Here is a 12,410-nt window from a genome sequence, read left to right as displayed (position 1 = left end):
CGACGAGGACACGGCGCCACCCCTCCCATGCGGGGAAGGCGACGAGCGTGTGCTCCGCCATGTCCAAGTCGCAACCACAATGGTGGCACTCTGCCGTCGGCTCGGCTCCGATCCGGTGCAGGAACTCACCGAAGCAACCATGCCCAGTGAGCACCTGCGTGAGCCGGAAAGTGAGGCGTCCTCTGTCACGATTCACCCAGTTCACAAGAACCGGGCGAATCGCCTCGACGGTCCTACGACCAGCCGAAGGATCGGCCAGCCATCTGGACCATGACTCCAGCACGGACCGCCGAGATTGGGCCCTCCGCGCTCTGACCACACTGGGGCTGGGACGCGCCACGCCCCGGACATGAAGGTCAGCCCGCCACTGATAGTCAGCAGCGAGCGCCTCCGCCTCCAGGACCCAAGGCGGCGTCCCAGCCAGTACACACGCCGCCTCGAAAGAGATGGTGCGATAATCACGGATGACCCTGACCGCGATGGTGCGTTGCGGCCGTTGCAGCAGCTTCGCTACCCCCACGGCCAGGGACTGGCCCCACACGGGCGCCCCGTATAGGGCCATTGATCGCACCACCCCTATATAGAGACGGCGCGTCACCTGGTCAGGCCCCCCAACATTGGGAAGGAGCCGGCTTAACGCGCCGGCCACCCCCAACAAACGAGAGACCAGATTCTGAAAGTGAACACGGAAGGTCCAACGACTGTCTAGAATGAGGCCGAGGTACTTCAACTGCACCCCGACCCCGATACGGACGCCTCCAACCACGATATGGGCATCGACAGGTGGCACTCTCCGGGGCCTGTGGAACCACATGGTCTCGGATTTACTGAGCGCCACGTCGAGGCCCAATCTCCTGATTTTGCCGACGACATGCGCCACCCCAGCCGTAGCAAGACGGGCAGACTCAGCAAAACTCCCCCCCCGGGCCACGACCAACGTGTCGTCTGCGTAACAGATTACGCTCAAGCCCGGGAGATCCCAGGCGGGTACCAATTTTCCTAATGAAATACGTACTCAACAAATGTTCAAGATTGACTTCCACGGTGAAGGAATAACATCGTGTAATAAAAATCAACTCCGCAAAATTATAATTTGCGTAATTACTGGTGGTAGGACCTCTTGTGAGTCCGCACGGGTAGGTACTACCACCCTGCCTATTTCTGCCGTGAAGCAGTAATGCATTTCGGTTTGAAGGGTGGGGCAGCCGTTGTACTTAACACCAGGTGGGCTGTGAGCTCGTCTATCCATCTAAGCAATAAAAAAAAAACACCCTGTAACTGATATATTTTTAATTAGGAGTTTTATAAACATGTCCGATAACGGCGCATGTCCAAACTCGCGTTGATCGGCCGCCGGTGTTCACGTCCCCTGTCGTTTTCTTAAATAGCAAAGCAAACTTAGAAGGACATAACGGAAGGTATGTAGACATATGTATAATAGACATTAGTCTATTGAACATTACGTTTTAAATTTTATATATATGGAAATGGATATAATATGGATTATATGTATAGAATACTTCAGAATGAATAAACAATAAAAATATTTAATTGCTTTTCCTGTGATATAATACGAGAAAAACACTAAAAGCCTTTAATCTGTTTTAAAATTATAATAATATTTTAAATATTAAACAAAATTGAACTCTCTTTTTACTCAATGACAGACATATGAGTGATCCCGTCTAAGGAAAATCTTGTTTATAACTACAGAGTTATAAAGGTTTTAAATGATAAAGGTTTTTTGTTAGATATATAAAAATATGTATCGAGGGGTGACGTTTAAGGGACATTTCGCTTGATACGCGACATTTATCTTTGTAATTTAAGGTGCGTTTTATTTGGTACTAGCGACCCGCCCTCGCTTCGCTTCGGAAACATTAAAACACATATGAAACCAAAAAAAAAAAAAAAATAGTAGCCTATGTTCATCAGGGACAATGTCGGCTTCTAATGGAAAAATAATTTTTCAAATCGGTCCAGTAGTTTCGGAGCCTATTCGAAACAAACAAACAAACAAATCTTTCCTCTTTATAATATTAGTATAGATTAGCATCAACAGTTCGATGTTCTTAATTGAAGCTCAATAAAATTTACTCCATTTAAAGAGACGAAGAAGTTTATATTATACTAGCGACCCGCCCTCGCTTCGCTTCGGAAACATTAAAACACACATGAAACCAAAAAAATTAAATATTTTTTTTTTTTTTAAAAAGTAGCCTATGTTCATCAGGGACAATGTCGGCTTCTAATGGAAAAAGAATTTTTCAAATCGGTCCAGTAGTTTCGGAGCCTATTCGAAACAAACAAACAAACAAATCTTTCCTCTTTATAATATTAGTATAGATATAGATGTTATGATATTTTTTTCTAAATTTTAAACTTTAAAGGGCTTTCCTGTATAATTGAAAAAATGCCGCTTAAATAGCTTTTCACCCCTCGATATATGTTTGAAGATTTCATACATAATTTGATTGTGTCTGTGCTTCGTAAAGTAATTTTAAATGAATTACTTATAGCCTATTTCAAAAAAGGTTATACATTGGACAGTTTTTTGTCTGTCATCTCAAACGTTTTTATCACAGTTTGAGCAGTCGTTTTTATCGATTTTATCGATTAATCTCATCTTCTTCTGTTTGAGACGTTTTTTATTTTATTTTTTAAATTTGGCGTTATTGAAGTCTTTTTGTCGTAGGCAAATCTTAACACGTGTTTCATGTGCTACTTGCTGTTGACAGTATAGTACTGAATATTTTTTTAACATCGAAATATTTTGGGGTTTTTTGTTGATGTTTTTTTTTTATAATCACATAAAACGCGGTTTGATACCAAACGGCTATCGCAGATGACGCTATGGAAACCGCTATAAATCTTCTCAATTTGAAATTGGGGTTGCCATACTTTGATTACTGTTACTGCTTTCCCGGAATTTTACAGTGTAATTGCATCAACCTTGTCTTCCTAAGTTATCTTTTGATTGACTCGGTGATGGTGGTAGACTTTTGCGCCGAGGGTCCTGGGTTCTATGACCATAACGGGCAAACATGATGGACAGGTTTGTTTGCTCTTTGTATGGGTGTTTAATATCCATATATATAAAAATTAAATGTATTTAAGTATGTTTGTCAATACGCATAACACAGGGAATCCTAAATGGAGTCCGGATGACCATAGGTGACTTGCCCTCCGCTATTTGGTTATTAATAATAATTATTTATTTAAAACCACATTGCATCCGTAATTATTCGCTTAATATACCGGACATGTTGAATACAGCGAATGAAAACTAAACGTAACTAATCATTTTGCTTTGTAAATATAACTTTGATTCTCGATCAAAAAAGTACAGAATTACAAAAGTACATAATTAGCTTACTTTAAAAAAGAGTAAAGCTCTCAATTCGGACACACTTGTCCGGGATATACATAGATTGTCTGATCCGTATCAGAACCGATAAACATCATTCATGATAAGCATCCTTATGCAGACACAATTTCTAAGTCCTCTTTGTAATGGAGAAGGTACAAATAAGCAAACAGTATAAGTGCAGACTCAACGCTGGGGAATCCGTTTACGGATACCCGGTCGAGAGGGGTAACAGACCGGGTTATGTCGGATTCCGGTGACTCCAGAGAAGAAGAGGGGGAAGGGGAAGACTGACGTCCTCCTTTTCTCCTAATTCCTGCTGGGAGACTTCGCCTTGAGAAAGGCGCTGCGTGGCGTCAGCTAGGCAGAGCCCATCCCGTAAAATCGACTACCGACTAAGCCCTATTGAGCCCCACCACTCCGACTTCACGAGACCCATAGGTCCACCACGGTACAGCATGGTGCGCACCAAAAGTTCGCCTTCACCGGTACCTATCTTGATAATAGGACGGCATTTCGTCCCGGGAAGATCCCACAGGACGTCTCAGGAGATACACCGTGAGCCACCTTGCGCCGCCTCACCCGGTGACCGACAGCCCTACGAGAGAGACTCATTCCAACCCAGCAACTTGCTATTACCAAGTTTTTAATTTTATAAGTAGTCAAATTTCATGCGTCCTAACTAACTTTAAATTTCCATTTACAGCACGATAAATAAATAATTTAAATGCCATAAGTAAGGTCAGCTGACACTTTGCATTAATTACAGTAATCAGTTTAATTTTTTTAACATAAATGAATATAGAACGTCAAAGCGGATTCAATGTTAATCAAACACGATTGAATTGAACATAATATATTTACATATATTTTCATTTGATCACTTAAAATGGAAAATCAACGTCTTTAATCCACTACAAAAGCTGCCAACCCCCTTGAACTGTGAGATCAAAAGCTCAATTGCGTATATTGTGACGGTTGGTCTGTTTTTCAAAAGGGAACGCCTCGTTGTTTTGCGCAGATATGTGTTGATGTCCTTGCAGGGCGATCATGTTTTCAATTGAAGTCGTTGTGGCCTAAAGGATAAGACGTCCGGTACATTCGTGTTGAAGCGATGCACCGGTGTTCGAATCCCGCAGGCGAGTACCAATTTTTCTAATGAAATGCGTACTCAACAAATGTTCACGATTGACTTCCACGATGAAGGAATAACATCGTGTAATAAAAATCAAACCCGCAAAATTATAATTTGCGTAGTTACTGGCGGTAGGACCTCTTGTGAGTCCCCGCGGGTAGGTACCACCGCCCTGCCTATTTTTGCCGTGAAACAGTAATGCGTTTCGGTTTGAAGGGTGAGGCAGCCGTTGTAACTATACTTGAGACCTAAGAACTTATATCTCAAGGTGGGTGGTGCATTTACGGTGTAGATGTCTATGGGCTCCAGTAACCACTTAACACCAGGTGGGCTGTGAGCTCGTCAAATCATCTAAGCAAAAAAAAAAACTTTGATGATGATACATCCATGAAAAGAGATGGGAGGGTGCGACTCCACGACACAACAGAACCAATTATTGATTGCCATCTACTTATAGCTTTTTTTCTATTATTATTATTTATTTTTATAGTTTTTCTTGTAGGCAAAAACAATACGCGCAAAATAATGTTCACAAAGCCATCTGTTATCTAGGGATCAAAATAGGGATAGGCCGATTTTGCTTTAAAAATTTATAATGTTTTAAATAAATTGCAAAATATTATATTATATAAGCAAGAATATGAAAAATTGTGGGTTAGGTCACTTTTGCGCAGACCGCCACAATTGAGAATCACAAATTCATTTCAAGCCGCTTTGATTTAGAATTTGGATCGAACGTATTTTTTTCTATTTCAACTAAAAAGAGAGAGCAACGTGGATTTTTGTTGTTCACATCAAAATACTGAACGATTTTCTTATTATATAATTGTTTCAAACTACCAACAACACAATCTTTGTGATTTAAAAACAAAATTCCATTGAATAGGTCACAGCTTGAACCCTCATTGTTATTCTGCATATATGAGCGGTAAATTAATGTATACGTTGATTTAAAATTTACTGTTTAAGTATAAAACTATTCTACTACTATCTATTCATGTACTACATCGACTATTACGAATAATATTATCCTTTAGATTTCCTTAGAGATCCTTAGAGATCCTCAGATTTAGAGCTTTTGCTGTGAATTCTGTAGTATTCGTAATGCGGTGGTACCAATCACGATGGGTGGTGATAAACAATTTTAATGGCTCGTGTTCTCGGGGTTGTACATAAATGAAGATGACTAAAAACTACTCGCACTGAGTCAGAAAAAATCCTGGTAACAGTACTCGTCGAACTCGTCGGGGAGTTCAATTTGAAACCTAACCTATACACCAGCAAGCAGAGTTTTATGGAGGATCTTCGCAGCGGGTCGTGATTCCGATCCGTTAGTAGATTCGCGAAGAAGCAGAAGAAGCTGCGGTAGGCAGCGGCTTGGCTCTGTCCCTAGCATTGCTGAAGTCGATGGGCGACGGTAACCATTAACCATCAGGTGGGCCGTATGCTCGTCTGCCTACAAAGGCAATAAAAAAAAAAGTTGCCCTGGAATTATTAGGTGTCCTTCAGAGGCGGTCGGGCAGTTGTTACCTAATCCAATGCATTCTGGTTGAGCTCGTGGTCGCTCACCTGTCCTGGTGGGACAGGTGGGATCTCCGGGTCACCATCCTCTTCAAAAAAAAGGAAACACCAAATATTTTCCAGCGATAAAGAACGGACCCAAACTTTGTTTGTCCTACGAATGCGTACATAAGAGTCCTTCGATTTTTTTAATTCTACCACAAAGCGACTAAGTACATACCCTTCAAATAAGGGATATTACATTGCGCCAAAAAACCAGACAAAGAAAAAAAAATCCTGCACTAGATGAGTTGGTGAGCTCATCTTTAAAAAACGGCTGTCTTCGATTTCAAATCGAAACACACTGTAGCTTTACGATATAAATAGGCAGTCGGGTAGTACCTATTCGCGCCCACTGAGTTTCTCGCCGGATCTTCTCAGTGGGTCGCGTTTCCGATCCGGTGGTAGATTCCGTAAAGCGCTGCTCTTGCTAAGGCCAGTGTTAGCAACACTTTCGGTTTGAGCCCCGTGAGCTCACCTACATGTTAGGGGAAGCTGAAATAGCCCCTCAAGGCTATCAGCATAGGTAGGAAGAAAAGAGAAAACCTATTCGTGCGAGCTCACATTATGCCCTAGCACCAATGATTTCGCAATTATTTTTGGTATTTTTAAAACACGATGTTATTCCTTCACCGTGGAAGTAATTGGGATCATCTGTTATTAAGTACTTAGTGGTCCCCCGGTAGTCGAAATTCGACTATAATTAATTGAAATTATAAATTTGTATACTTTTATGATTCTATTGTCAAAGACTATAATATACTTCTATAAACACAGATTTCGTGAAGACTACACTTTAGATAAATATTAATAAAGACAAACAATATTTAATCTATTCTCAATTTCACCACACACTTTACGCAATAAGAAAAGTTTGACAATAAGCAAATAGTATGCTTGCGTGTGTGAGTCAAATACATGGTAGTGTGTGTAATGTTTTCTTTATTGCTTTAATGTATTTTTTATACTAAAATTAAAAAATATATTAATATTCTGTACTCCTTCCCTGTATTCTCTATAAGTGTGCAAAATCTCAAACTCTTCCGTCAGCGCAATTTTCGTAAAAAGGGATACAAAGTTTTTGCTTCACGTATTAATATGTCGATTTCATTCGAAAGACTGGTAAATGATATAGTTGAACCATGCGGTAGTCTTGATAAAAAATCACAGCTAATTTCCTTTTCATCAGATGGCTCCAACAACAGTGGTCGAAGACAGATTGACGTCTGGACACCGGCTGTCGCACCCCCCGTCTGGAGATGAGGTATACGTCACCGGAGTCTCAGGGTACTTCCCGGATTCCGATTCAGTGTTGCATCTACAAGAAAACCTTTTTAATAAGGTAAGATAGTCCAACCTTTGACAGTCAACATTTGTGTTACAATGAAACTAACAACAAAAACAATAGCAATGACTAACATCCACAGATTCGGTAGAATCTGGCGCCAAGTTCCGTTCAAAAATCCTGTTGTAAACGGAGCGCCAGACTACCGACTGTGTTTACTGTAAGCAGAACGGTTTTTTGAGGTTGCGAAATTTTATTTAATTCTACGGTATTTCTGGTTCCTAAATTGTACATTATTATCAATCACTCACAACTTTATTTTACTGATATTAACTAGTTATATCAATTACAACAATTAATCTACTTGAAATTATTAATTTTATCACCACAAACTATAGCTCGCTCAAAAATTTCGATCCTGACTTTTTTTCGATGTAAAAGGTGACATGCCACAGACTATAAATATTCGAGAATACATGGTAATCTACGGCCGCCAGGGTGCGCTGGAACTCGACTTCTGCGAGTCCACCATCTCGCAGAAGGAGGCGGCGGAGCGAGAGAGGGAGAGCTCTTCCCTTTCCGCACCGATCCGTCGCCGTCGAGCCGGGGGCCGGAGGCGGGAATACGCCCGTACGTCCCGGCCCCTGTAGGTAGCGGCCTCCCCCCGGTGAAGGTCAAGGGGTGACCTGAGGGGGTGAGGCCGCGCGGCGCGCTACCAGCACTCTAGTGCGCTGCCGTGGAGTGAATAGAGCGACCGGTCGACGGTGTATCGCGTCCCGACCCGGCAGGCTGGTTCTGGTCCAGCGGGGTATTCCGGGACACCAGCGACACCGTCTGGGCGGCCCGACGGGCTGCCGTACCGAGACGGCCGACGTTTCAGAGCCTTCGATTCGCCTCGAAGGCTCCGTCGGCTGGGCGTCCTTGGGCAAGGTTATTGCCCTGCCCAAACCCGGCAAGGATAGGAGAAATCCCTCCAGTTATCGTCCGATCACTCTGCTGTCGCATATGGGCAAGTTGTTCGAGCGGCTGCTGCTGATAAGGGTGTCGCCGCACATCCTTCTCAGACCCGAGCAATTCGGGTTTCGCAGCGGTCACTCGACAACGCTGCAATTGGTCCGCGTTATGCACCACTTGGCGGATCGGTCCAACGCGCGCCAGTACACGGCCGCAGTCTTTCTCGATATCGAGAAGGCCTTCGACCGTGTCTGGGATGCGGGACTGATCTACAAGCTGTTGCAGAACACGGACCTCCAGCACGCCTATGTGCGACTGCTGGGGTCGTACCTGGAGGGAAGATCCTTCCTTGTCGCGGTCGAGGGCGCAAAGTCGTCGGTGCGCCCAGTCACGGCCGGAGTTCCTCAAGGAAGCGTCCTGGCACCAGTCCTCTACGCTCTCTACACCAACGACATTCCCACGCTTGAGGGCAAACTTCAAGCGTGGGAAGCCGACGTCAAGTTGGCGTTGTTTGCCGACGACAGCGCCTACTTCGCGTCCTCAAATTTCCCTTCTGCGGCCATTACGAGGATGCAGAGGCTGTTGGACCTACTGCCCCAGTGGCTGGACCGATGGAGGGTCGCGGTCAATGTGGGGAAGACCGCGGCTATTCTCTTCGGTCCGGTCCGCACAAGAGTCGTCCCAGGACAGCTCAGTCTTCGTGGAGTCAATGTCGAGTTTAGGCCCAGTGTCCGATACCTGGGAGTCAATATCGACCGGAGTTTGAGGATGACCGCCCACGCCAAGTCGGCGCTGGCGGCCGCCCGCTATGCGAGGTTTCTCCTCCGGCCGGTGTTGGCCTCCAGGTTGCCGACCAGGACTAGACTCGGCATTTACAAGACGTATGTTCGTTCTCGTATCACGTACGCAGCTGCGGCCTGGTATCACCTCATCCCGCAGATCATGCGGGTGAAGTTACAGGCCCAGCAGAATCTGGCTCTTCGCACGATAGTCGGAGCAGGGCGTTACGTCAGAAATGACGTAATCGCCCGGGATCTAGATGTGGAGTCGCTCGAGGAGTTCATTCGGAGGCTAGCTCGTAATATGTACGAGCGGGCTGACGGTGGACCCCACGAGCATCTCCACAATATAGCTCCCTTGCACGCCAGACCACCTGATGGTAGGGTGCTACCAAGGGAGCTACTGGAACCCCCGGCTATGGTAAGATAGTCGGCTTAACCGGAGTGATATGGGAGTGCTCATAATGAGTGCCCCCATGGGACTGAGCTGTCCACACTCTTCATTTCCCCCCACACTGTTGGGGTGCCCCCCTATGGGGACCCATTCTACCGCCCGTTTGGACCACTCCCCCTTAAGGGGAGTGACTTTACGTCGGTCCCTCCCCGCGACGGTCTTCCCCTTCTGGGGAGCCCTTAGCGGGTGAGCGCCAAACTAGTGCCGCGGCTCCCCCTCTGACTTGTAGAGGTGGGACCGCGGCATGGGGCCGGTGGCGGACCCCACGGTGCTGACTGTTGTCCCGCTTTGTATATATTGTAAATAGTAGTAGTTAATAGTTAGTATAGTAGTTTAGTTTTAGTTAGTTATAGTTAGTAGTTAGGGGAAAAACAAAAAAAAAAAATCAAGCAGAGGACAGCAGCCGGCGCCGGGGTGACTCCTCCGCGGGCATCACTCCGCCCAAGAGAACCAAGCCCATCGTATTATGTATAAGTATATATGTTTTGTCGATGTAGTGCGGCCGTGCGCGCTGCGAACGGCGTACCTCTCCCTAGTTCTTCCTGCATCCATACCACCCCTGCCCTATGTGGCAGGGAGCTTCGTCCCGGGCAGTGGGGTTTGCCCCGAGGCCCGTTCCGTGCCCCCGAAAGGGGGTACGACGACCCTTCTTCTCTCTCTCTCTCTCTCTGGGCGTCCTTGGGGTGAGCCGCGCCGTCTGGTTGTAGTGTTGACCGCGACCTTATCCGGGTTCTGACCTCGGAGGGGATCGGACATCGGATGTAAGAGTGCAGGGGAGTCGTTTAGTGGGTGGGCCCTAAAATCCTTGGGCCCGCGGTCTGCTCACAACACCATGCAGATCGTTGAGTCTCACATACCCCGCGCGCCCCTTTTGCGCGGGGCGCGGGGACCTCGTAGGAGGTTCGGCCCACTACACGAAAAAAAAAAAAAAAAAAGGTTGCGCTGGAATTATTCCTACATTTGTAATGGATTTTATGACCTGGTAACTGAGACCTTTAAGTCATGTCTTATTTTAATTTATATTCATATTTTTATGAAAAATGATATAATGGAGTGAAATGAAATGAAGATGATTAATTTGAGACATTAATCAACTGGGATGAAATGAAATGAGATGATATGGGATGAAATATAATCTCAGTAAAATGGTGGTAATTTATTAAGATCTCAGTAGACTTTTTAGAGGGTTTTTTTTTTTGGTCAGGAGGAAATCTCCGGACTTCCGCCCTCCACTGGGGATGGAGAGCGGGGCATGTCAGATTCGAACTGACTAAAACCTCCTGTCGCTCAACAACCAACGTCCAAACCTCGCATGAGACAGAACTCATGAAGAGGCAGAGGGGGGAAAGTGAAGCGTTTAGTGCGGAACACATCTCTCCCAACACCCTCCCCCTCGGGACGCCGGACCGGTGGTCGTCGGCGCTACGACCACCAGCCCTCTCGGTCGGCAGGCTATCCGAAGCCCGCCTAGATGGCGCCGGTTAGAGTGAGCTATCCTACGGAATACCCCGCTGGCCCAGAACCAGCGTGGGTCGAGGATAGCCGGTCTTCCATCACCCGGATGCTCTTGCATAAAACGCGTGCAGAGCAGCTTGCACGTCGTCTTCTTAGGCCCCCCTCGCCGGTCCCCAGACCGACATGTGAGGGGGACCCGAAACACTTAGAGGGCCAGGACTTGGCCGAGATCCGCCTCCCTGGCTCGACGGCGGCGGGCTTGCGCGTCTCTCACGCGTCCCGCCGCCTCCTTCTGCGAGATGGTGCACACGCAGAAGTCGAACATCGCCTTCCACGACTCGTCGTCGCCGAGCATCGATGCCACAACAATCGGCAACGACAAGTCGTTTCCTATTTTTGCGACGAGGACACGGCGCCACCCCTTCCATGCGGGGCAGGCAAAGAGCGTGTGCTCCGCAGTGTCCAAGTCGCAACCACAATGGTGGCACTCTGCCGTCGGCTCGGCTCCGATCCGGTGCAGGAACTCACCGAAGCAACCATGCCCAGTGAGCACCTGCGTGAGCCGGAAAGTGAGGCGTCCTCTGTCACGATTCACCCAATTCACAAGAACCGGGCGAATCGCCTCGACGGTCCTACGACCAGCCGAAGCAGTTGCACAAGATGCCGCAACCATCCAAAATTAAAAATAAATTTATTTAGACAAATAATAATAATAATAATATAACACTTTATTTAACACCATAATAATATGTACAGAGTAAGCATATAAAAAACAAATAATAGGCGGTGATATAAATTGGCGGCCTTACCGCCGAAAGCGATCTGTTCCAGGCAACCTTGCAGGGTGAGGAATAAGCGAACTGGACGGTGCTATATCTTAATAAACTTACATAAAATATATACTTATATACACATGTGAAAAATAAATACAATATAAGATAGACTTACATACGATTAAATACAAATAACAAAAGAATTCGTAACGCAAAAAAAAACCAACGTATAAATAAAATAATCAATCATTACTAGAATCTGTGTAAGAAAGTATCAAAGACATCGTCTGAAAAGAGTGAAATTAAATTACTTAATTAATTGACGACCATGAAGTCTTTACGGTTATTGTAGAACACGGCTTGGCTGTGCTGCGGGCTTTGTTGATGTCCATGGGCGACAATGATAGGTTAAAGGTGGGCCTAAAGTCTAGGCTTAAAGAGGTCTTAAAATAGCGTTTCACTAAATACATTTACTTATACGTATCTGACTGATTGTTCTCGGTGTGTGTAATCTTATTTTCCAGACCTTTCCAGTAAGCTTATTAGTTCTTCGTGCGAATCCAGAAACTAGTTTCTGAGTTTAATTACCATCTAGTTATGCCAATTTTCAGTGCTGTCGCGACCGAAGGATCTTTGATGCTGGAATTC

The 12,410-nt window shown here is 45.5% G+C and overlaps 1 protein-coding gene across 1 annotated transcript in view; it reads left to right on the top strand.

Annotated features, from left to right (window-relative positions):
* The first annotated feature begins 1,329 nt into the window (after positions 1-1,329).
* The window catches only part of FASN3 (Fatty acid synthase 3), a 69,130-nt gene continuing 58,049 nt past the window's right edge, over positions 1,330-12,410 (top strand). The window contains exons 1-2 of the mRNA XM_089734018.1: positions 1,330-1,418; positions 7,252-7,404. Coding sequence (XP_089590144.1) covers positions 7,252-7,404 — 153 coding nt within the window. The 5' untranslated portion in view covers positions 1,330-1,418. The remainder of the gene's footprint in view (positions 1,419-7,251; positions 7,405-12,410) is intronic.

This window comes from Bombyx mandarina, chromosome 16 (genome assembly GCF_030267445.1).
Source record: "Bombyx mandarina strain Sakado chromosome 16, ASM3026744v2".
Classification (NCBI taxonomy): domain Eukaryota; kingdom Metazoa; phylum Arthropoda; class Insecta; order Lepidoptera; family Bombycidae; genus Bombyx; species Bombyx mandarina.
This window is presented reverse-complemented; position numbering and strand designations above follow the sequence as displayed.